Below are 27,133 nucleotides of genomic sequence, written 5' to 3'. Positions count from 1 at the left end.
TAATAACCCAATGTCTTACAATCCTCAAAAAACTTTTAATATACAGCGAAAGCTGAGCACAGAGTGCACTCAGGTGCCACACTCTTGCAACAATCATAGTGTGGGAACACCTTCAAAATACATCAGTACAACCACATTAGCCAATGAAATATAGCTTCACTCTCAGTTACAGGTATTCACGAGTACCATTTCTAGGTACTGTGGTACTGCCAGACATTTCACTAAAAAGTACAGCAGATCTTGGTTATTCATGCAGGTGAGGATATGCTAAAAGTCTAAAATACAATGATCGCCTTCGTAATAATCACAACTTGTTTGGGACACCTCCATCATGCACTGGCCTTCAGCCAGGCCCTGCACCCATACTTGCACAAACTTCCACCCCACATTCTAGCCCTCTACTTTTAAAACTTAAACATGTCAGGAGTAATGAAATTTGTGAGGTGAGGAGCAAAGCATAAAAGGAGGCGCACGTGATGCTTTTAACAACTATAACTTCATTCTAACCTTTGAGTTTCTTCAGTGAAAATATAAATATATGTATGTATATATCTATACCTATCTATATATATATATATATATATATATATATATATATATATATATATACACATATATATATGAAAAACGAAAGGTTGCCCTCTGAGGAAAGGCGCACACCCGGGAAGTAAAATCCTCCTTCGTGAGGACAGCAGCAAAGCCAGCCTCCACCTCCAACCAAGCGCCAAACATGTTTCGGACATTACTCCTTGATCACTGGCAATAGAGGACAGACAATAGCAAGTAGTGGGAGGTGCCTCTTTATTTGATAAAGTCCCGCCCCAGTGGGTGACTTTGTTATTGGCAGAGGAGGCAGCCTTTTCTTCTCACCTAAACCCACTGGGGTGAATATTGTTTTAATGGAGGGCTTCCAAGAGCACCAACACGGATATATTAACAGTGGGACCACGATAACCAGGGTGCAACACTGCACACGCCTACAAGCGAGACCTCAACGCCCACTGGGGCGGGACTTTATCAAATAAAGAGGCACCTCCCACTACTTGCTATTGTCTGTCCTCTATTGCCAGTGATCAAGGAGTAATGTCCGAAACATGTTTGGCGCTTGGTTGGAGGTGGAGGCTGGCTTTGCTGCTGTCCTCACGAAGGAGGATTTTACTTCCCGGGTGTGCGCCTTTCCTCAGAGGGCAACCTTTCGTTTTTCATGTTATGCGGCCTGCTCGGTCGCGGAAGGGCCCCGCCGCACATACAGCGGATCCAGGGTTGCTGATTCAGAGACCCGACTGGAACGGGTTGTACCCAAACGTGAGTGACTTTGTTATTGGCAGAGGAGGCAGCCTTTTCTTCTCACCTAAACCCACTGGGGTGAATATTGTTTTAATGGAGGGCTTCCAAGAGCACCAACACGGATATATTAACAGTGGGACCACGATAACCAGGGTGCAACACTGCACACGCCTACAAGCGAGACCTCAACGCCCACTGGGGCGGGACTTTATCAAATAAAGAGGCACCTCCCACTACTTGCTATTGTCTGTCCTCTATTGCCAGTGATCAAGGAGTAATGTCCGAAACATGTTTGGCGCTTGGTTGGAGGTGGAGGCTGGCTTTGCTGCTGTCCTCACGAAGGAGGATTTTACTTCCCGGGTGTGCGCCTTTCCTCAGAGGGCAACCTTTCGTTTTTCATACATATATATATATATATATATATCTATTATCTACTGGCGGTCGCCAGTAGATAGTTATAGTTAGGACCGTGTTTCCATAGGAAATCCGCAACATTCTATTTGGAATAACTTTGGCGCCGATTGACGAATCCTCGTGAAATTTTCGAAATAGGTGGGGCGCTCCATTCCGCTCCTTCCCTGAAAGTCTCGGGGGGATTCGTCAAGCGGGGGCTGAGAAAAAGGGGGGGTCCCAAAACGCGTTTTCCCCATGCATTTTTCCATAGGACCTTTAGTCCAAGCTACAGCCCGAACGGCTGAACAGAATTACTTGAAATTTGGCAGAGAGGTAGTCCTCAGTTCAGGGATGTGCCTTTTGCAGGTCTGGTGTAAATCTGTTCATTAGTTCCTGAGAAAATTGCAGTTAAAAGCATATATATATCTATAAGCGCGCACCGTGCGTGTACGGTAAGCATACTGTACGCGCACGGTGACGTGCGCGAGCGCAATTCTGATTGGTTGTTAGATGTCAATAAACATTCGAATCGGTCGAAATCAGGAAGTGTCGGCCGCCATTTTGTCTCTCGCAGTCTGAGGCAATGAAAAACAAAGGGGGAAAACGTGAGAAGGGGGCAGGATGGACAGGTCCTGACCCCCTAGCCTTTGTCAGGGGGTCACTGAAGGACCCCCAAGGGTAAAAAATAAAAATATATTTTTTTGCAAAAAATCGCGGGGTGCGCGCACCGTACGCGCACGGCACGAACAACGCATCGTGGGCGGTTGGTTCGCGAAGCGCACCAAGCGCCCACAGTGCGCGCACGGTGCTCAAAGCGCACCGTGCGCGTACGGTACGCGCACAGTGAAAAAACTTAAAAAAATAAAATAAAATACATAACTTAGCATTTAGCGACCGCAATCCTCTGCTGATGACGTCAGATATTACATCACTGATGACATATCTGTCTTTCTGAAAAAAAAATATTTGTAATATATGTATAGCTAAAAATTAATGGAAGAAGACATGGGTAAATAAGTGTCTAAATACAGTGATGTAATATCTGACGTCATCAGCAGAGGATTGCGGTCGCATGAGTTATAGTTGCCTGCACTAACTATAACGGGGGAATTTCAATGGTTTTTCACGAGTGAAATGTCCAGCTAACTATAACATGTGTGAAACCTATGGTTTTTTTAAGTGAATTTGCAAGGTTTTTTAAATGCTAATTCCTAACTATAACGTGTGTGAAACCTATGGTTTTTTCAGTGAATATATATATATATATATATATATATATATATATATATATATATATATATATATACAGGCACCAGATTCCTGGCAAGGGGCTATCCATTGAACATCATTGAAACATCTAAAAATAAAGTAATGCTAAAGACAAGATCAGAATTATCGGAAAGACCATGAACAACTGGAAAATGATGAGACAACTTGCATTATTTTAGATTTAAATGTGGAAAATAAGTGCCTTAGAAATATCATTAAAAAGCACTGGGGCATCCTGATGCTGGATGACTCATTAAAACGGAAGTTACCATCAACTCCAAAAATAACTTACAGAAAGACAGCCTCATTGGGTGACCTTTTAACCTCTTCAGTGCCCATGACGAGATAGTCTCGTCATGGAGCACGGTTGCGCTGTGCCCATGACGAGACTATCTCGTCATGAACCCCGCCCGCTAATGTAACGCCCGGCACAGGGCGGGGAAAGGGCGTGGCACTGATGGGGTTAACACACAGTCACCTGGAAACAATCAAAAAAGAAAAAGGAACATGATTATCAACTCCTGGTTTCTGGAAATGTTCCAAATGCAAGGCATGTGATCATGGATATAACACACAAACATATCCACTGCAGAATGGAAAGAGGGAAAGAATTATTGAACATATCACGTGTGAATCCAAATACGTGGTATATGTTTTAGAATGTCCATGTAAAAAATTTTACGTTGGAAGTACCATCAACAAATTGAAACTGCGTATATTACAGCATCTAAGAGCAATCAAAAAAAAAAGATCTATCTTACCCAATGGCAAAACACTTCGCAGAGAATCATTCAGGCAACATCAAAGAACTGAAATATTTTGGAGTCAAAATGGTCAAACAGAATGAAAGAGGAGGGGACAAAACCCTGGAACTTAGAAGAGCTGAATCTAGACTCATCTTAACGTTAGGCACAGAACAACCATTTGAGCATAACTTAGAGGCTGAATTGCACGTTCATCTATAAAAATGTACAAAAACAAGTAAGATTCATGTACAGTGCAAACTTGATAACAATATATTAATCAACGCAGAAAGAAAAAAGACTTTGATGAATGAGACTTTCGGACAATCTCAAACAGAGGTTGAAGATCCATCTATAGAGGAATAACTTTATTAAGTTAACATCAAGGGTGAGGGATGAAGAGAAAAGAACTGTAAAAGTAAATATGCAACAAAAGAGAAGGCTTAAAGACAAAAGAGAAAATTAAAGACCAATGCATAGCTTGGGAGGTATAAAATTATGGATTCAACAGGAACAATTACGACCATTATTGAGATTCCCCAATGGAATATGGGTTGAAAATATACGAAATTTTATCTCAAAAGTATAAGACACTATGTAGAGAGACACTTTTGGAATTGCGACTTTGCACAATATATCTGCAATATGCCTTTGTGAAATCTTCTGTTGATTTTGAAAAAACTCTCTTGAAAACAGATTTTTGAAACGTTAAATTTGCACAAATGCATTTTTGCACCAGGCACTTGTCACTTTATTTTCCACATGTTTTGAATGTACTTCACATCAAACACTTGTCACTTTACTTTCCATATTAGATTTACAACCTAGGAATTCCTAGTGTAGTCTAGAAAGAAATTTTTAATTTTATAGGTCATAGTTGAATTTAATTTGAACCTCCCGCTGCTCAATAACAGACAGAATTAAAACTGTCTAGACTATGCACAAATGAAATGAAATGAAATAACTTTGTGTATTTGTATATTACGTTGTTTCTTTAACTTTTATCCTTCTCTCCCCCCTCGCCTTAATTTGTCTTTCTGTTTCCTTTTATCTTCTTTTTATCTTTTTACCAACTCCCATCTCTCTTCCCTCTTCCTGACCTCAACCTCTCTGCCTTTTATATCCTTGAGCAGAAAACTCAACAAAGTTATCCTTGAATAGGCCATTTTTTTGCATTATTTGTGTTTTTTTATATATATACTTGTCTCTACACCGTATTGGTGATTTGATTTGGGTACTTTACCAACAAATGAATAATTAGATAACTTTAATAAAATCCACTACAGTGAGGAGGCATATATATATAGATGTAAATGAAACAACTGTTAAAATATGTTAAGAAACCATAAAAAATGCAAACATGCTAAAGGAACAATGGCAACTGCCATAAGCCAAATGTAATCAGTCGTTTATATGGGTTAGCAGTCTAGACTATTTTTTTTTTTAAACAAACAATGGATTTATGCACTTAGCCACTGTAAATAGACAGTTTAGACGCCGGGACTCTATGGTTCAGTTGAAGGCATCAGCCGAAACGCGTCAACCGTCTTTTCATGTTGCACTGATGGTGTAGAGAAAAAATAAAATACCTTAAAGAAACTACTGTGGATTCTCTGTGCTGTGGTTACATTGGTGGTGATTGCGCCGCATTCGTTCTGAAGAGATATATATATATATATATATATATATATATATTACCTACTGGCGGTCGCCAGTAGGTAGTTATAGTTAGGACCACGTTTCCATAGGAAATCCGCAACATTCTATTTTGAATAACTTTGGCGCCGGTCGACGAATCCTCGCGAATTTTTCAAAATAGGTGGGGCGCTACGCTCCGCTCCTACCCTGAAAGTCTCGGGGGGATTCGTCAAGCGGGGGCTGAGATAAAAGGGGGGTCCCAAAACGCGTTTTTCCCATGCATTTTTCCATAGGACCTTTAGACAGGGCTACAGCCCGAATGGCTGAACAGAATTTAATGAAATTTGGCAGAGAGGTAGTCCCCAGGTCAAGGAAGTGCCTTTTGTAGGTTTGGGGTAAATCTGTTCAGTAGAATCTGAGAAAATAGCCTTTAAATCAATATATATATCTGTGGCAGCTTACGGTGCGCTTACGGTGCGCTTACCGTGCGCGTACGGTGGCGTGCGCGAGCGCGATTCTGATTGGCTGTTAGATCTTAGTAAACATTCGAATCGGTCGAAACCAGGAAGCGGCGGCCGCCATTTTCTCTCTCGCACTCTGAGGGGGGAGCTGATAAACAAATGCCAAAAACATATAAAGGGGCTGTTTAGACAGCGCCCATGCACATAACCATGTTAGTTGAGTCTTCAAAGATCCCCCAAGGCAAAAAACGGTAATTTTTTATTTTTTGAAAATTTCGCCGATTACGCTTACCGTACGCTTACCGTATGCGTACGGTAAAAAAATATAAAAAAAAAAAAATCCACACTCTCTCCACCCCGTGTGCAAATGGTGGCCGAAGGACACCATTTGTGCATGGCATATATGAGCACAGCATTTCCCAAAAAAATTTCAACAGATTACCTATCACAAGGAAGCGCATAATATGTCCTCCATGTGCGCACGGAACGAACTGCGTTAAGTGGGCGCGCACGCCACGAATGGCGTAAAGTAACTTAGCATTTAAAAAACCGTACAAATTCACTGAAAAAACCATAGGTTTCACACACGTTATAGTTAGGAATTAGCATTTAAAAAACCTTGCAAATTCACTGAAAAAACCATAGGTTTCACACATGTTATAGTTAGCTGGAAATTTTACTGATAAAAAACCAATGAAATTCCCCCGTTATAGTTACTGTAGGCAACTATAACTCACGCGACCGTAATCCTGTGCTGATGACATATGTGTCTTTATGAAAAAAAAATATTTGTAATATATGTATAGCTAAAATTTAATGGAAGAAGACATGGGCAAATAAGTGTCTAAATACAGTATTAGCATCAGCAGAGGATTACGGTCGCGTGAGTTATAGTTGCCTACAGTAACTATAACGGGGGAATTTCATTGGTTTTTTATCAGTAAAATTTCCAGCTAACTATAACATGTGTGAAACCTATGGTTTTTTCAGTGAATATATATATATATATATATATATATATATATATATATATATATATATATATATATATATATATATATATATATATATATATATATATATATATATATATATATGTATCAAACATCACGAGATATACATATTCTTTTGTCATTGATGGATAGTTGCCTAAATCTAAGTCTGACTGGAAGCCTGTATGAATATGCTTCTCTACTGCATTAAGAGAGGAGCTAACCCAAATGTAATAGCCTCTTGCTCCTTTGCATCTGTGTCTACATTCGTATATTGGCTCCTATCTAGGTCCTCATCTGGAATATACAGAAATTAATAGAAATCTGGCTCTTTTTTGGTGTTTGGAGTGGTTGGAATTCCTAAATGTATCACCTAAATTGTTTTTGTATTAACTTTTTTCCCTATAAAGAGCCTTCATTTTTCTCAGATCCTCCTACCTAAGGTTTGCTTTGAACGACAACACTATCCCTACTCTCACTCGCCCTTAACTCCCAGGCACAACATCAGGAATTCCACCCCCACAACATGTTTTATCACAGCCGTACATGGGCGGGCCATCTGCTAACCTGACCGTGTTCGTCTCAATGGTCCTCTCCAGCCCGCCCTGCTCCTCTAGGAGGCTTTACAAATGCAGCAACCAAACATTGCACAGTAATCAAGACCTCACAACGGAGGAGCTCCTTTCTGACAGCTCAGCGGTTTGTCATCAGTACTACACCTTTTAAAACTAAAGCACCCCCCTTGCAAGGTACACGGAGAGGCCCCCCTCCTGACTCAATCAGGAGCTCTCAGGCCAGGGTATTGTGCTGAGGGGGACCCTTGGAGCTTGGGGCCCCCCGCACTGTGGGAGCTACGGGGGCCTATGTTATGCCACTGCTTATCAACTAGCCAGCAAGTTGGAAAACCGACAACTAAAACAACGCTCTAGCAACATCTCATCTTCACTAAACATTATTATAAATCCCAACAGTCAAGAGAGAGATGAACTAGGCAAATCACTCTTCCCCTTCTTGTTTTCAATTGTAGCCTGAGATTTGACTCCACAGACATCCCCAATATTCCATGCCTTCAATAAACTCATGATGCTGACCACCCTAAAGGCCCTACGTTAATATGCCAATGAAACATCTCTCTCTGACCTCCATCCCCTCAGGTCTTCTCGTACACAAGACCCATTTATCAGAGTGACTGAACATGGACAAATGTGTCCATTTGTTAAGGGCATATTGTCCAGCAGTTATTTGTTCTATTTCAGTCCACACCCATACTGTTGACTGCTAGTTTAATCTTACATGCAGCGCTATCTTGTAAGTAGTGACATGTGGTTTGTTGTGTATCAAAATTCAAATCTGAAATTAAATATCACATTTACCCTTTTAAGAGGACTCATATTTAAAAAGTTTATTGCATGCATATGTTTTCTAATTTTTTATTTTATTCATATGTATGTAGCTGTGGGTCTTTTTGAACCCCTATCAGTTATATTACAGTATTTTGTCCTGTAGAAGTTCTCCTTTACATTGACTCTTGTAAGGAAATGCCAACAATACACAACAACAAGACCTACTCGCACCTATCGTCCATGTTTTGAAGATGCTACCAATTTTCAATTAGTTCCATTAATGAATGAATTAAATAATGAATGAATGAATGAATAAATGAATGAATGACTAACTGAATGAAGTTATATAGTAGATGCCAATATGTATCTTGCAGCTAGCACAGGGTACCAGGCTTGGGTCAATAATAACAAGCTACCCAGAAACCAAAGTAAATGAGTCAACAGAAAAGAGGAGCTTTCAGATAGACAAGATGCATTTAGAGATTAGATTAGAGGGTCAAAAAGGTAATTTCAGTGGTCGTGCCAGTGCAAAGAAAGGCTCTATCAAGAATTCGGGCACGCCTATAGCATGGAATTACAAGCAGAAGGTAGATCAGACTGAAAGAAGGCCAGGCCTAGTCTAATAGAAGAGACAGTGGTCCATCCACAAATTCACAAGGGTTTTCTTGTATCTCAGGGCCTGATTTAGAGTTTCGATGTCGAGTCATTTCATGACAAACGTGGCAGATATTCCATCATCTTTAATGCAATCCACCAAATTTTAAACCAGGCCCTCAGTGTTTTTGTGCTCTTGCCTTGGTCTTACTCCTAGAATTCAGGAGTAGTGCAAAAGCAAGTTATTTTAACTCACAGCAATCCTTTTGTGCTTTCAGGCACAAAGTCTTGAAAAGAATGAGCTACTCAATCAATGAACCTGTGATGCTACCTATACCAAGAGGAAAGATGGTGAACCTCCTGCAGACTGAAAACCTGGCCGGGCAGCAGGCTGGAGCACTACTGCACACCTTGCAGCCCGCTTAGCCGATGCTGTACCCAGCAGCCATGGAGTGATGATGCCAAAGCTGTGAGGAACGCCAATCCTGGAAGGAATATCCCTAGTGTGACACTGAGTAAAGAGAGGCTGTCTTGTAATTTCTTTTTCCAACATCAACCTGGGTAACGTTCCCGGTCTGTGACTTGTTAATGTTCACCTTGAAACTGACACACTGCCCGGCTGCCACACTTTTTGTGAGGCGAGTGCTTTGATAGGTATGGAAACTGACATTTTCCCTTTTATTTTGAGTATTGTATTTATTATAAATGTATATTATTAGGGGCAAGAGTAATGATGACCTATGACACAGTGATGAGAAATTAGAACAATGCTAGGGCTTTCCGTTAGTACTGAGAGGATGCATACAGCGATCTGAATAAACGAGTTTTGTAAAACAATACATAAACATATAGTTTTTGTTTTGTAAAATAACCAAAACTCCAAACCTTGAAAGAGAAAGTCAGTCTTACCTGATCGTTCATCACCGCAGCCCCATTATCATGGGCCCTGTTTCGAAACGCGTTGTGTTTTGCAAAATCGCCTTCATCATTCTGAAAGATATCCAAAGAAAGCAAGTCAGGTCAGAACTAGGAGCTCGGTCTATAAATTTGGATAAAGTTAGTGGACACTTTTATCCTTTAAAACTCGATTGTTCATTGTGAGAATTAAACTTGAAGTAACAGAACCCTCCATCTCGCAGGCCTTTGCGGGTATATAGCTATCTTTTCTCCAGTCCAAACAGATTGTTTTTAATGATGACTGTTAAACTCATTATGTTGTTTTTTAAGCTCAACAAGTCAAAAGGGCTCAATTGATGGTTATTGTGGTAGCCGTCTTGGTAGTTTCAGACAGCAGTATGAGGATATGGGGCCCTATTATGTAAAGGACGCACTTTCCCTGTTTGTGCCCGGTGCGCCTTAAAACAGGTGCGCAGGTGCAAACTGGGTAAGTGCACCCTATTACATGGAATGCGCTTCCTCCAGGGCAGCCGCCAACTCATGCTGCCCTGGGGCAGCTCATTTCTATGAAAAACAGAGCAGCTGCTTTAAAGTGTTTTCACTGTGCAGGCGGCACCTGCCTGCACTTTCAAAGGAGATTAATGATCCCCTTGCAGGCGGGTGCGGTCACTGACCGCACCCACCTGCAAGGGGAGGTCAGGGGGTCAATGAGACTAGGATCCCCTTTCCCCCTCCAGAGGGCTGCTGTCAGGGGTTGCACTGACAGTGCACCCACTTTTAGTTGGCGCACTGCCAATGTGCCTCCTGAGAGCTCTGTGCCCGCATCGGCAATACGGCTCGGGCGCAGCGGCAACGGGAAGCCTTCATATGCATGGTACATGCCCCCATGCAAATGAGGGAATGCCCTCTGCAGATAGCGCTGGCGGTTTATGTGTGTCAGTGCTATCGGTATTACAGAAGGGGCCGCACAAGCGTCTGCAGCACCTTCTGTAATACCAAAGTGCCCGGGGGCGCACATAGCTGGTGCAGACACCCATTGCGCCCCTGAGGCACTCTCTGTAATACGGCCGATAGTGTACTTTTATGTTTCTTGTAAGGCTGCCATATTTGGGTGGACACATGGCGGCAGACCGTCTCTCGAACCCCTCACCGCTAATTGTGGCACAAATAATAAGTCACAAATCAAGTGGCAAAATTCAAATAGCAAAGCTATATTATTTTCAAATCACTGAAAAAAGCGCAGTAATATTTGTGCTTATTAAAGGTGTTTCTGTGAATGTTGCGCCTTTCTCTTGTCTTAGGTGCGAATTGCTTCAGAATTTTCAGAATTATGACCTATTTAGTAACTACAAGTTTTTAGGAATCAGGTTAGAGAGTAAGCATGAATTACTCCTGGGACTCCATGAGACATCAGACTCTCTGAAGTACTCTGTACTAATATCAAGCGACTTCCTTTCAAGCTGAGATCAAATATAAATATCTCAAGCTCACATAAGAAACTCTCTCCTGTTGTGGTGATAATGTTTCTAAAGAGTTGAACATAGTCATCAAACAATGACTATTATAGCGCTAGGACGCCCTTGGGTATAAGTGCGCTTTTTAAGCTCCTAATAATAATAATTGCAGGGGAGATGAGTTTCGAGGCAAAGAACCAGATTCAAAGCTTTACATCAGTGTCTGTACCGACTTAAGTGTATATTGCTCACCTAGAAACCATTACCCTCAGTTACCTACCCTTCTCTTCAGTAAGCATCTCTCAAACCAGGAAATTCATGTCTTGGGCCGACAGTAAGACAGAACTATTCACAAAAAGGTGTTGTGATGTAGCTTGACACAGGGAGCTCAACATGTGATAGCTGATTGATCCAATTATCAACCTTCCCATAGATACCCTTGAGGTTATGTGATTGATATGAGGGTGAAGGGGGCAATCATGACTCATGCCACTGACAGCTTGAGAAGTGTAGTAATGTTTATCAGCTAGATAAAGGGTTTGACTCAAATATTCAGAGTTACTGTGTTGCTTGAACTTAGATAGTTTATAAAGGAAGAGTCAAAAAGATTTAGGGCCAGATGTACCACCCTTCCAATTTGCGAGTTGCACATTGCATCGTTTTGCGACTCGCAAATTGGAATTTACAACAGTGTCTCAGACACTGTTTGCGATTCCTAATAGGGTGGCAAATTGCCGGACTCATTAATATTCATGAGGCAGGTGCAATTTGCGACCCCATTGAGAATGGCGAGCATTCCTAGGGATGGCGGCCTGCTGGGGTCAGCAGACCACCATGTCTGCTTTTTAAATAAAGTAGTTTTTTTTTAAATGCAGCCAGTTTTTCCTTAATGAGAAACAGGATGCTTTTAAAAAAGAAAAATTATACCTTACTGTTTCATTTAGTAAGAGTAGGCAGAGGGATCACTGCCTGCTCTTAAAAAATATTTTCAATGCCAGTCACAAAGGAGAAGGGGGCCCCTGAGGGCTATTTCCTGTTTGCGAGTGGCTTCCCACCCATTTGAAATGGGTGGTAAACTGTGAGTGTTTTGCGGCCGCAAAACAATCTTACATTGAAGTGCTAGTCACTATTAGGAAAGGACACCCTTGCACGCCCCTTCCTAATAGCGAGTCGCAAACCCTATTTTGCGAGTTGGTAATAGGTTACCGAGTCTCAAAATAGGGATTGAAAATAGGGCAGACTTATTTTGTGGTCGCAAACTGCCTGATTTCCCGTTTGCGACCGCAAAAAATGGTGGTACATCTGGCCCTTAATGTGCCAAAAGTCTACACCACAGATAATGTAGCCCAGTTTGATAAGTTAACACAGCTGGCTCTGCCACAGCTGTCTTCCTGCAGAGCTCTCACCTCCCTCTGGCGGGACGCTGATGGGCGCAATATTGGATGACATTGTGGGGCATATTTACAAGGAGCGCGCAATGCACCTGAGTCATTTTTTTACGCAGGGGCCACGCTTTCTTTGCTTTATATTTACAAAGGAACACATCTAGGTAGATACCTCGCTTATTTTCCTTCATCAGAATCTGCTGAGTCGCGTTAGAATGAATATATATGCAAGGTAGGAATTCCTTCATAAAATCCCCAGTAAAACGTACGCAATGGTATTCATGACTTTTTCCAAAAGTCACGCATCACCAGGAAGTAGACCGTTGCCCTTGAGATGAGTCAAAATTCCTACGCCTCTAAAACCCAGTCGTAGGAATGACGCATTGGCTGTTGAGGGGAAATTTGACCAGTTGAAGCAGCTTGAAATATTGTAATCTGCAATCAAGTCACATCCGCGCAATAGGTAAGTGCACATATAAGTAAGGTAACACAGTAAATCACACACTACACGCCAATAATTACTTATGTCACACATACATAGGCCTGGTGTTGCACATCAGTACCCTATGCCCACATCCAGGACCAATGGAATAGAGTGCAAGGTGAGTTTTTTTTCCTTTTGACACTCTAATACATTGGTTCCGTACAGTAGGCTACTTGCGTCAGTCAGAACTGATGCATCGCCTCTTTTTTTGATTAATTGCTGTAGTTGCATCAGCTTTATGACCAACAATAGCAATGCAACACTTTTGGGCCCAATGCCTTGCGGCATCCTTCCCACAGATATGTCCGAATTTCTAACGCATCCTTGGGACCATGTGCCATGGAGCACCGTATTGTAAATACGGCGCATCCATAGCATTGTAAGGATTTTTTATACAGGTACAAGAAATTTTGACGTATCACTGCCTTGGCTCATCGATGAATCATTTCTTGTAAATATGCCCCCATGTGTCAGGGGTTGCAGCTAGTCACTTTCAGAGTGCAAACGAAGGGCAACCAAAAGCCAGCCGAGTCAGCGACAGGGTTACAGACTTCTACTGCAGCTCCTTTTGGTTTTGGTTGGGCGTACACGATTACCACTTCTCTGCTCGGAGCCCCAGAAGAAGGAGCTGTGCTTGAGCTCCAAGGAGATAAGCCCTCTACGGAACCTGCAAGTCACAAAATCCATGCGTTAACCCCAGTTTTGTGAACATTACTCAGCCTGGATTTAATCTAAAAATGGGATTCACCCCCTTTTTTTTTTTAGCTAAAACAGTTACGTCATGTTGTACAGTTGTGTAGCTAGATGTACTGCCACCTGGAGCAGTCCCTAAGTTTTCCACCCAGGTGTGGGTAAGAGCGGGGGTGGCGGTGGCCTACAAATAACTTGTTCCAGGGTGGGGGTGATGGTGGCCGACAGACGACTTGTCCTCAGGGGCAAGGGGATGGTGGTAGTCGACGGACATAACTCCACCTACCCCCAAAAAACAATGACACCCGTGGTGGACTGCTCCCTCGCTCCCGCCCTAGCAATGCCACTGATGTTGTAATAAGAGTCTGTAGCTTTTGACTTCATGAAATTCATGAAATGAGTACAAACTTAATTTCCGATCTAACACCACTCACAAAATAAATTGGTTATTAGAGCAACTTGTTCAACCATCACTGCTCCCAGGGAACAATGTTTCAAATCATTGTGTATATTTGATATGTATTCCATAAGTTGAATCCTGAGATTTGTCGCTGTGGGCTTCTAACCTGGCCTGGGCTCCGCATTCTGGAGCATCCCCGGTGTTTTGTACCAGAACGTGCTCGAAAAAACACCCAATGGGCCATATTATCAAGAACGGCGATAACATTATCGCAGTTTTAGCGGCAGGAAACTGCCGCTTAAGCGGCAATAAGGGGCTTGATAATATGCCCTTGTGAATTCCGATAGTTGCCCAAATTTGATGTCCTTCACACCAGAACCTGGGCTTCCGTGTCATCCATATCCCCTATGTCCTCTGCTCACCTTTCCCGCAACCTGCACAGTGTGTCTGGCATGTTGTTGTTTAAAGTCTTACAAGTGAAGGAGATTGCACTTTTCCAAGCTTGCCTATAAGCAGCCTGCCTTTAAGTGAGGCATATTCTGGTATATCTATGTTTCCTAATCTTTCAGCCATCCATGCATGGCGCAGCTGCACATATTCCAGGTACTGATTGTTAAGGAGTTGGTAGTCCAGTCTAAGATTGAAAAAAAGCATCAGATCCCCATCTTCCAAAAGGTCCCCAATCTTGGATGCCGATCAAGTCCCAGGCTTAAAAACCTCTTAGCTTCCCCATTTGCTGCATCATACCCCCTTCCCAAAAGGGTGTCTTCCTGGGCACCTTATTTGCCCACCATATGCACCTAGGGGCCCTCTTCCAAACCTCAATAAACACCTGCGTTGCCAGTAGCAGTTTGCTGACCCCAGCCCTCCCCATATAGGTAATGCAGGGGGGAACATGACAGCAAATACGCCCTCTCCAGCTTAGAGGTCGAAGGGTCCTGAGGTGCAAATACCCAATAATTTTCTGTTATCAAATGTAGTAGGCCTGCACAACAGGAAGAGTAATCCCACCGTTATAGCAGTTGCGCTGCTGCGTCTGTAATGAAACTCTGGGTTGCCTCCTATTCCATATTAGCGTTCCCAGCTCACTGTTTATTTCACTAAACATCTCCTCTGGAATTTTGTAGTACGTGTTCTGCAGGGCGTAGAGCAATTTGAGGAGTGTGATAATCTTGAAGATTACAGCTCTCCCCAGACTAGTCAAAGGCAGCCCACGCCAACACTCGGGGCATATTCTCAAGGAGGTATAGCCGAGTTATAGGCACTTCATCGCAGCCAAAGTCGCGATAAATTTACCGCCCCATTCACAAGCTGGTGCAAACAGCCAATATCACCAGTTTTCCGGCGATAGCATCCTCAAAAAATATCGCCACAGATGACCCCGGCAACTATCGCTAATGAGATGCAGAGTAGGTGTGCCTGAGGAAAAATCAGCGACAACACCACACCTCAACATTCTCAACGACCAGCCTGATCTGCGAAAAGATCACAAAACAGGTGATAAGGCGCATTAGCAGCAGGAAACTAACACCTGCTCTGACCTGGTGCAAAGTCGGACGACAACTTGCACCAGAAAAGGGAGCCCAGACCACAGCCACACCTGAAGAACAACAGATGCCATGGAGCAACTAATCATGCAGCTTGGAGCCCCAACAGGGCCCCAACACCCTCCACCACCACCCCCAGAACCCCCCATGGACCCCCCCGCCCCCTCCCAGACCAACACTGAGGCAGCGCAGACCTCCTAAAAATGCACCTACCTCACAGGCCCAACACCAGGGACAGTAGCGGCACGTGGAGGGAGTTCGGTGAGGCAGTGAGGTGGGGCGGGGCGGGGGAGGGGCAGGGTGGGGAAATGTAAACACCGGAATATGGATGAACGGAGGTAAGTACACATTTAAATTAATAAAACAAATTCCTTTGCGCGCGCTGCATTGCATTTTGCGATGCAGCGCGGGCAACGAAATTCGTTTTATTAATTTAAATGTGTACATACCTCCGTTTATCCATATTCCGATGTTTACATTTCCCCACCCTGCCCCTCCCCTGCCCCACCGAACTCCCTCCATGAGCCGCTGCTGACCAGGGAATGTCATTGCCCACCACAGGCTCAAAAGGACAACCATCCTACGCATCCTGACCACCATTGCCAACAGGCTGACTGTACCAAGACAGTGGACAACCAACATCCCTCCGCAGACAAAGCTGCTGGCTGTGCTGCACATGTTGGCCTCTGGGACCTTCCAACCAACAAATGCTAGAGTCGGTGGAGTCCCACAGCCAGCACAATCCAAGTCCATGACAACTGTCTCGGATGCCATCATCAGCTTGGTACCCCAGTACCCATACTCCTCCAACACTGCGCATAAAGAGCTGGAGACCAAGCAAGGCATCTACACCATAGCTGCCTTCCCGCATGTGTCAGGGGCAATTGACTGCACATATGTCCTACTAGTGCCCCCTTGTAACACTGCACACAATTACCTCAACAGAAAGCACACGTAGTCCATCAATGTGCAGACAATAGTGGACCACTGGAGAATCTACACCAACGTCGACGCCAACCACCCAAACAGAGTGCATGAGTCCTATATCTTCCCACAGTCCATCATCAACCGGCGCTTCCAGGCTGGTACCCACGGAAATGCCCCCTCAACTCCACAATCACGATACTGGGAAAGAACATGTTACAAACTCACATACAACATGCCCAACAACATGCCCACCCACCAGACATGACAGCACAACTTACTGTGGCAACCTGGGCCAGCCATGCACATAAGCCATCAACGGCATGGCACCTCAGCAACATTATGGCAGATTGTGGGAAGAGGTGGGGACCAGGCATGTGTGAAGGAGGCAAGTGAACGATGAATGAGAATGTACACAATGCCAAGTGTGGTGTGGATGCGATGGCCAGACAGCAGTATGCAGACCACACACATATCCATGTCGACATACACCGCTGGTGTTTGGAGTGTAGTGTACAGTGGATTCAACCATGCCACCCCAGCCAGTGGGGAAGATCCCGGAAATGTAGCTTGTTACGTCCCCACGTAAGCGTGAGTGGAGTGGGCTGGCCCGGCATACACCAGGCCAGCGTAGGGGTGTGAATAAAAAGCACGTAGCTCTGGGCGTGGTTCTCTTCCGGAATGCCCAACGTCTCTGCCAGGGCGGCGCCCCTCGCCCCGCCACGAGGCCGACGCCACATGATCCAAGCTGCCAACATGTATGCCCCATAAATGTAGCATCTGTCGAAGGTGACATGCCAGAGGCTCCAACACCAATGCGAATATTAATGGAGACAGGGGGCATCCCTGTCTGGTGCCCCTCTGTAGAAGGATTTCAACTGAAACATATCTGCCTGTTCGTACTCTAGCCCACGGGCAACTATACAGAACTTTATCCAATGAACATAGGCGTGCCCCAGCCCCACCCAATCCAGGACCTGCCAGATATAGTCCCACCTCACTGAATCAAAAGATTTCTCTGTGTCTAAAAATTCCAGCGCATTCTGGTCCTCTTCTAATACTGGGGCATGCATTACGTGTGTAAGGTGGCGAAGGTTTTGCAGTGTATTATGGTGTGGTATAAACCCTGATTGGTCTGTGTATACAAACTGGGGGCGATGCAGAAGCAACCTAGCTGCCAGGGCATGACTTAGGATCCTTAGTTGCACACTCAGCACGGAAAGAGGTGAATATGAACTTTGCCTCTAGGTGGTCCTTCCCCTGATTTTATATTAGGACAATGAATAATGTGCTCATGGAATCCAGAAGCGCCTCCCTCCCCAATGCCTCATTGTACACCAGTAAGAGGTGGTCCAACAGTGTCCCAGCAAACATTTTATCGAATTCTGCCGGGCCCATCTCCCCCTGTCGATCTATGGCAATCAGCAAAACCTGCTGTAACAAAGGCCCCCAATGGAGTCTCGGTCCTCCCAAGAAAGACACAGCAGATTTTCCAAGTACTCTGGAAGCTGGGCAAAACTCTCCCTGTAGGGATCGCAGTATACACTGCACTTAAATGTGCAGTGAAGACATCATTTATCACCTTATGGGTAAATACCATATTTCTCCCACCCACCCCTGGATCTTTAAGAAGCATAACTGGGGGGATAGCTGTCTCTGGCCCAATCAGACGTGCCAGTAGGCAACCTGATTTGTCCCCCTCCATATACCAGCACCTCCGTCCAGTATGGTGGATATGCTTCTCCAGCTCAGCCAATAATTGACGCACCTTATGACGCTGTCTATTCTGATAGCTTAGTATGGCCGGGTCATCGGAAAGAAGTCCCTCCACTCTTTTCAATTCAGCTTCCTAGTGAGTTAAGTCCCCCTCCAAAGTACGACATATGCCTACCATGGTTGCCATGCATAATCCCCTCAGTACCACCTTCTTGGCGTCCCATTCAGTTGCTCTATGCCCTGTGCCATTCCAATAAAGCTCAAAATATTGCATTATGGCCAGCATTGGAAGCAACCCCCTTATAAAACTCAAACTGCAACAACTGTACCCCCAAGTATCCCTCCGCTATCCCACCCCTAGGAGGAATCTGTGGACCCCTGTTGACTCAACGAACAGCCACAGGTGACCGCAAACCCCGCCCCAGTCACCCATGCTTCCCCCGTCAACATATGTACCTAACGCCACTCAATGCAGATGCTATCCAGGTGGCCAAGACCTCCATGAGTCGCGAGCCCCTAATTGGTGCTCAGTAATCCGTGTCTGCCTCACCCCTGGTCTCACCCAGCCAAGATGTTATACATGCATTATATGTAGCAAAAATGAGATAGTAGTGCATGTGCTTTCTGTCAACAATAACTTTTCAGTGTCCCAGTAAATTCACTAATAGAACTTAGCACAAAGTCAATGTTGTTACCGTCCCTTCGGTGCCCACCATCAGTGGTCAACCAGCTTGCATCTGTTCAACCCACCTCAGTGCCATCACTTTCTGTCACCGGGATATGACTCAGCTTCAAGAAGGGGTTCTGCGTCTACAAGGACACCAGCGTAGCCTGCAGTGGGCTTTCCGTATCAACAGGATACGCTCTTCTCCATCAATACAGTGGAGCCACAATGAGTCTCGGGCAGAGGTTTATTGATCAGGGATCGTCACGATGTTTGACCCTTTGGCTCTTGCCATGCAGTTGAGTGCTTTTCACAGCCCAGGGGCTCCAACCATTGGACCGCCGCTGCTGGCGGGTCATAGATGTGTACTTTCCCATCATTTTGGATATGCAGTCTGGACACATACATACTTTATATTATGCTCTCGCAGTTGCCTCTTGACAGATAAAAAAGTGTTCCGGAGGTCCTGCACCCTCCTCATGTAATCATGGAAGATCTGTATCTGTTTATTCTCATACCTCGGAGGGCTGTGGGTGCGCACGTGTTGTAGTATTATTCCACGATCCCTATAGTTAAACATGTGGACTATCAATGATCTAGATGGCGCCTCCTGGTGTAGTGCTGCCGTCAGTGTTTTTTGTGGCCCTCTCTATTGAAAACCAATAGGTAAAACACATAGGGAAACACAAGGAGATGTTGGACGGAGCACTGAAACAGACACCCCAGTCACAGATCTGGGTTGAATCCATCATAGTTCTTTAGCTCACTTCGCCACCCCAGTTCAGACCCAGCTATATGCAAATCCGTCTTGACCCTGTGCCTCATGGGAACAGTCCAGCCTGAACTGCCAAGCCAGGTCTTCAAATAGGGAAACCAATAAAGCGTAGATTGTTGCGCCAGGAGCGCCCATCAGCATCCACCACACGCTCCTCTACTTGCGTCTTACTGCACTTGAGTCCAACTACCATGGGCTTAAGGTCCTTGATTTCCATCTTGAGAGTTATTACATTCTCTTCAGCAGGGGTCAACCTTTCAACCACCTTACACAGGTCTACACGAACATGAATAATGTCCAAAGACATTGCATCCATTTTGGTTTCCAGCACCTGTCTGGATCCTTGGATTGTGGATGGTCTGCAGATGCCTGCGCTATATTCACTTCCAGCCCCTTTTCTTGGGGGCTTGGACTCTTTGTCCTTCACCATGGTAGATCCACCAGTGGGAATCTATGAGATAGAATCAATGAAACCGTATCCAGCACACCCACACTAGCCAATTAATTGCAGGCAATCACAGTTCCTCCCTCGGGCACTCTGGGTTGTCTAAATGTGCAGCTGGTCACTGTGCACACAGCTTGGATCTCGGATACACCATCAACTCCCTGCACTCAATGTGGAAAACTAGCTGCAATAGCTGTTAGCATCTGCCGAAGCCATTTTGTTTCTGGCAGCCATTTAAGTTAGCCATGTGCTCGCCATGTGCTTTCTCCCTCTTCGCTGTTGACTACCCTTGTATTCTGCTTGTGTCATGTGATATAGTTAACTCTTTCAGCACTGAGCCAAAGCCTTGCACATGCTCAGAAGAGTCTGTAGCTGCTCATGCACCTGCCTTAGACTGTAACTGTCAGGCTGTTCTAACTGATTAGGAACTCATTACTCCTTCTACTTGTTGACTGTGCATTTTCTGTATGACCATCTATGTGTGTAACTCTGCTCATGTGTACTTGTACCGCCTCCTTTTGAGCCCCTGTGTGGGTATAAAAGGCCCCTGTTCTCTGCACTCCTTAGACTGCCTCCTACAATGGCCTGAGGGTACTGTATGACGCAGTCTCCCTCATGTGAGGTTAATAAATACTTATTTTTGATATTACAGCTTCCGTGCCAATCTCTTCTTTGTTGGTTTAAAGGACCAGGTGTATCAGTGAACCCCTAAAAAGTTTTTTTTTTCTTCAAATGGTGCCCGAACGTGGACCTCATCGGTGAAGCGGCTCTCCAAGGGAGTGGTCTTGACAGGAGACAGGAATCTACTTAGGAGGACAGGACAGGAATCTATTGAGGAGGTACCCTGCGCACGGATTCTTTGTGTTTGCAGACCCATGTGGTTCTGGTTTCCCTGATCTGGTCTTCCAGGTGTTAGCCGCTCCCGACTGAGACCTTCTTTGGCGCGAGTATTCTAAAACGACCGTTAGGTCACTCAGAACTTGGCAGTGAGAGGCTGAAGATTTGTGCTTGGTAAGGTCGTCGACATTTGTTTGCTTGTTTGGCCAAAAAAATTTGATTTACGTGATTTGTCTTGATTTATGCAAATTGCGCAATTGGTGTAGGCAGGTAATGAGGAGATTTTTCTCTAAATTGTGAGAACTTGAACGGCACATTTTGAGCTAATTGCCACTTCATATATAATATTGTATATGCTACAATATTCTTGGCATGCCTGTTTCAAGCGTACTTCGTAGAATGTGGTGCTTTCTTGGAGGTACCAATGTGAATCTTGAAAGTACTCAGCTGACTCCCCTCAGAGGGGATACCTAAATTGGTCTAGGTATATTTAAAAAAAATTATTTCTTCCCTGGTGACTAGTACACCATGGAACCAAATATATCTATACAAAGGATCCGGATCTGTGCACTTAGTAAAATTCATAAATGGTGATATGGAGTGTTCTGTCAGCCAAACTGGTAATTTGGTGTATTTGGTTACTTGAACATGGAACAGTCTTTCGGCTGTTTTGGTGCAGTTTCTTTTTCTTTTTTTTTTGAGAGCTCTTTTTGTAAATATGATTTACAATTGGTATTTACAAATGGTTTGGTTTGAGTACAGTCTGTGGGCTGTCTTTTGCTTTGTCCTAAGTGTTGATTAGTGGGTTAATTGATTTTTTTGTTGTATGTGGTTGTGGACTGACATGCTTGAAAGTACTTGTTTCAGTAAGCAGACTATGTTTTTTGTGTGAGAATGGCTTGCTTTAAACAACCAGTGTTGTGTGTTTTAAGTGTATGACCCCTTGTTGAAAATGTCTGGAATGAGTTCAATTGGGTTTTTGTTGTCATTCTGTTATGCAAATGTCATTGAAAGAATTACATTGTAAAATTCAAGAAATGAATTATGTAACATATGCTAAATAGCACATTGGAAGTAAAATAGTTACAAAGTCTGGATGTGCAAATTGCCACAATGGTAAAGATAAATTAGAATTCACAATCAATAGGAATAAAATAGGCCTCATAGAAAGGAAGAAAAAATGAAATTGTGTGCTTTACACACCTAGGACTCAATATAAAATGTTACAGCATTCTCCTTAGATACATTGTATTAGATATTAAAAGGAATTCACATTATCTGAGTAATTAGTTGCTGGTTAAATAAAAGCGCCTCTTTTATACAAACATTCAGAACGATAGATTTTGATTGGCTTGCAATGCCTGACTTTCAAATAGATTGACTCGCGCTCAAATTTCCTTCCACCAGAAAAAGAGCTTTCAAACAGCTGTGTTTAAGCTGTCTCACTGAGAAGAAGCTGTCTGACACACCAAAAGGAGATTAAACTTTTTCAGGACATTTCAATACAGCAAAGGGGTTTTCTCCTGAGAAAGGCGTAGAAATTGACGCCTGCTGGTCAGAGCACAGCTGAGTAAATAACACATGGCTATTTCTAGCCACTAAGTTGCAGATTAAGCCATGGGAAGCATTGTATGAAGGCACGTGCGTTAAAAAGTACTGTTTTTAAAAGTTAAGAAATGACAGTTTCATTATTTTGGATAACAGTGAAAGGATTAAAAGTAGGGATTTTCTTTCTTGTTGCTTTTTACATAAGTACATCTGTGGATCTGATGGTACAATATTCACTGCTCTTTAAAAAGTGGTGCAGGCTAATTCCTGTTTCAGTAAAGCTTCTGTGCTTAGTGTTATAAATAAATGCATTTAAAGGCAAAAGGGAAGGAATGAGGCTTGCTTTTCATATGTGGAAACATCAAAAGGGTTGGTGATAATTATTTTTTAATTTCTTTTTGACTATATGAAAAAATTTATTAAAAATAATTGCACTAAAATCGATTTTTGATCTTTGTAATGTCTAATAATCATACTGTAAAAAATGTATAGCTCCTAGCATCAAAATTTAAATTTAAGAAGTGCTTTACCACAATGGGTGGAGTAAAATGTGAAATTTCATTTTACCCAGGCGTATAAAAACTCCTTTTTTAAAGGTGTACCTTATACATTCCTGATCCCCACCCCTGGGATATCTAGGGAAGACCCTGGGGGCCCCTAATATGCTAAAACATTGTAGGTTATCCATTTGTAAGTGCCCCTACCACCAAAGTCGAATTTGGGCAAAATGTACTTTTTAAAAGCTGTCCTGCCTCCCAAGATCTGTTTTCAAACTGATCTCAGGTTTCAGTAATGCACACATGCAAGTATAGAACAAGCAGCTGACCTCTAAACTGCTAGACAGCACACCACACACTGCACACAAATGAAAATAAGTATAAAGAAACCAGCAGAAGTTATTATCCTACCTTTAAAATTGTTAGACCACAGATACGGAACAACACTGCCTTTCAGCTGTGATTCTTCAGAGTTGCTATGAATTGGAAAGACCACATGCAATAGCCTTACTGACAGGGGACAACAGGTTTAAGGGTCAATGGCCAAGGTCTGTTTTTAGAACTGACCAGCCCTACTGAACGTGAAATTTCCACGCAGGGAGCCACTGTGACAGTCCTGATTCTCACATTGTAGGGTAAAGCACTACAGATCTGTTTTTGGTAACATTAGCTACAGGAAACATTGCATATTCTGTTAGGAGCACATGGGGATATCACTGTTTTCTTGAGACATAATACAAGTGTAGGAGATATGCAGGTGGGGTTTATCCTAATGAATAACATTTTCAAGGGATAGCAGCGTTTGTAGGTCATATGCAGAGAATAGCTCTGCCATGTATAAAGCACCAATGTTTTTAGTTTAAAGATTACGGTGCAAAGGCTACAATAAGGAGGCAATGAAATTCAGTTTGCATTCATGCGCCCTCATGTTACACTAGTACAATTGCTACAGGAATTGGTAGTTGGTTATTAATGTTTTCTAGCTAGCTCAATGTGCTATTTACCTCCTACAAGTTTGTTTGTGCTCAGCTGCCAAAAATAGGGATAGGTAGTGTTGACAGAAGTTCACCTGTTTCAGGTTTCCTACTGTCGAAATGGGGGAAAGGAGGTTAGCTCCTGGGCAAATTAAGGGTAAGCAAATTTATGTTTTCTATCTCTTTTTCTCACTCTCTTTTGAGCCTGTCTATGACATGGCTATGAAACACTTAATTGGCTATTCAGTAATACTATTTTAACATTTTTAGAATTAATAAAATAAATAAAAAATACGTCATGTTAATGCCCATCCTGTCTGATGAAATTATGAACGGATGAGTAGTCTATATTGCTGTTCTCTTATTTGACCTTTAAGGGGCAACTATATGTTATTCTCATGCTACATAGAGTTTTGCAAGGGCATTGCTAGTCTTTTATTAGTTAGTCAGTGTAAATAAGCTGACAGCCCTTATTAGAGCTGGTGAATAGGGTTTTCCTTTGAAAATGATGATGCATAGTCTGGATCGTGAAAAGTAGAATGCAGGAAAGACGCCCATGTGATCCTCAGCAAACATTTTTGAAGGAAAATATTGTTTTATAGGAGTTTGTTTGTTACAACATGTTCTGCTGGAGATATTTATGTACCCACTACGTTGAGTTTTTTAGTTCTTTATGTAAAAAGAATCCCTGTTAAAATAGCAGTTTTAGATTTTCCCGCTGCGCCTATAACATGAGGGCATGGTCCTAAGTGTACAATGTTAGATAGATGAAGTGGTTCTTGGGTGCCTTGCTAATGTATGAGGTGCCCCAAGACTGAGAAGGTATTCTGAGACTATCCTCTCTGATGATAGATGAATTGTATGCCTTGTCTAAAGACCTTTTGTTCTGTCCACCAATAGATATTTGCTACCCTACAACCATTGCCCGAGGGGCCCGGACATCAGATCCAGCCTGAGGAGTCAGCACCTGTCCAGCTTGAAGCCAAGGTGAAGGGAACCAGCACAGGCATTGCTGGCAACTAGGACCTCGGTGAAGGTAGAAGGCGGGAAGCACAGGGCTGTGAAGTGTGTACCCCTGCCACTGTCTTGTCGAAATACGGGGTCACAAATCAGAATGGAGAATTGATCCTTTGTGTATCCAGTTTTTGGTGCCCAGCTGAGAGAGTCACAGACTGACCAGCACGGCAAGGAGGCTTTTGCTTGAGGTGACCCCTTTTGAAATAAGGGTTGCTTCAGGTACTTCAGCATCACACCCCTGAATCCTGGCCATAAAGTGAATGAAAGTCTGCACCTCTGTTTGTTGATCAAGAGATACCTGGGCATACTGGGTACAATTTGTGGCCCCAACGAAAGAGCAGTGTGCCAGAGGAGCAATACAGGAGTTAGGGAAGGACTTGAGTTCAGGGTACAGGTGCTGTGCCTTTGGTGTCTGTTAGATTAAAGTGAAGAAAACTGGTGCACTGCCTGAGACACTGGACAGGATTGCTGAGGGCATTTGCCCCAGAAGGTGATTGCCCTATCCTGAAAAAAGAAACTTTTCCCTTGAAACTGGGCCATGATTTCTTTTTTTGAGTTGCAAGTTTTGCAGCTCCACCGTTGGATGAACAATAGGAGCCTGCCCTGGCTCAGACTGACACAGGGAGAAGACTCCCCTCTGGTTGGTTGTACAGCGGCTTCAATTTCCCAAGGACTTCTATTTGTTAGCAATGTACCCCTTTGGTCGTCCCATTTTTGAGGAGGAGCAGCCCTTTGCGGCTCCTCGTCCTAATTCCCATGGCCCCGTTTGGTCCTCCTGGTCCCCTGCATCCAGGATAATTTTTGTCATGATCCTTGTATTTTCTTTAATATTTGCATTAGTAATGTTTATTCTGCAAGAGAAACCTTTTGTTAAACAATCGATACATTCTTCTTTGCCCTCTTCCAAAGTATATTAATTGATACTCTAGCCCTCATGAAAAGAACATTGGAAAAGTCTATTGAAAATGTTTTTATTAGATATGTGTTCTCTTGATACCTGTTTGTTAATTATGACCCAATGCTCTGTTCCCTTTGTACTCCTGTTATACCTTCTATATACCCGCTTAATGAAATATTTAGAAATGAAAATGCCCACCTAGCAATGGATCAGAATATTAATGAATTTATGAGAATAAATGTGCAAAATATTTCCTATATTCCTTCTAGATCATAGCGGATGTCTTCAGCTGATGCTAAAAAAACGTCCATCTGTGGAAAACTAGCTGCAATAGCTGTTAGCATCTGCTGAAGCCATTTTGTTTGTGGCAGCCATTTTAGTTGGCCATGTGCTCGCCATGTGCTTTCTCCCCCTTCGCCGTTGACTGCCCTTGTATTCTGCTTGTGTCATGTGATATAGTTAACTCTTTCAGCACTGAGCCAGAGCCTTCCACATGCTCAGAAGAGTATGTAGCTGCTCATGCACATGCCTTAGACTGTAACTGTCAGGCTGTTCTAACTGATGTCAGCAACTCATTACTCCTCCTACTTGTTGACTGTGCATTTTCTGTATGACCATCTATGTGTGTAACTCTTCTCATGTGTACTTGTACCGCTTCCTTTTGAGCCCCTGTGTGGGTATAAAAGGCCCTTGTTCTCTGCACTCCTTAGACTGTGTTGGACTTGGCCCTTTTTCCCTCATTTTTTTCGTTTTTGTAATGTTAAGGTGCAGGTGCTTACTTCGCCCAAGATGGCTGCCACAGGCCCCTGCTACTGCAGAGTGGCCTGTTTTTGTAGCACCCTAGCTGCCAGGAGCTGGCTGGGACCCACAACAATGTTGCGATACCAGCCCGCCTTTTTGTCCCATAGGTAGAGTGGGGAAGCTCCTGGAAGAAGCTGGAACCTTCTAGAAGGGAGGTGGGGTTTTACTTTTGCCGCCTTGGCTAGAGGTCACCTGACCTAGGGCTACTTAAGCGTGGGAGGGAAACTTGTGTGGTGAGTTGGCCATTGGGGTGAAGCAGAGCTGGAAGAATCCACCAGGAGTGTAGGCGGTAGGGCCTAGCCAGGGACTTATGCCTCTGAGAGTGACAGGATTTAGGTACTGCCTCTTAAGTGAGTGAGGTGCCCTGTGAATCCCACTGATCTTGCCCAGTAGTAGGAGGACCCAGAGACTCTCTGCCAGCCTGACTAGGAAGGATCTAGTCGCCCTCTCCATCCCTACC

The 27,133-nt window shown here is 43.6% G+C and overlaps 1 protein-coding gene across 1 annotated transcript in view; it reads right to left on the bottom strand.

The window, feature by feature from the left end:
• Positions 1-27,133, bottom strand: part of SLC28A3 (solute carrier family 28 member 3) — a 312,588-nt gene that overhangs the window by 230,759 nt on the left and 54,696 nt on the right. The window contains exon 2 of the mRNA XM_085633118.1: positions 9,630-9,710. Within this exon, the coding sequence (XP_085489244.1) occupies positions 9,630-9,710 (81 nt within the window). The remainder of the gene's footprint in view (positions 1-9,629; positions 9,711-27,133) is intronic.

This window comes from Triturus cristatus, chromosome 2_1, assembly GCF_964204655.1.
Source record: "Triturus cristatus chromosome 2_1, aTriCri1.1, whole genome shotgun sequence".
Taxonomy (NCBI): domain Eukaryota; kingdom Metazoa; phylum Chordata; class Amphibia; order Caudata; family Salamandridae; genus Triturus; species Triturus cristatus.
The sequence above is the reverse complement of the archived record's forward strand: the minus strand, read 5'-3'. Positions and strand labels throughout refer to the sequence as shown.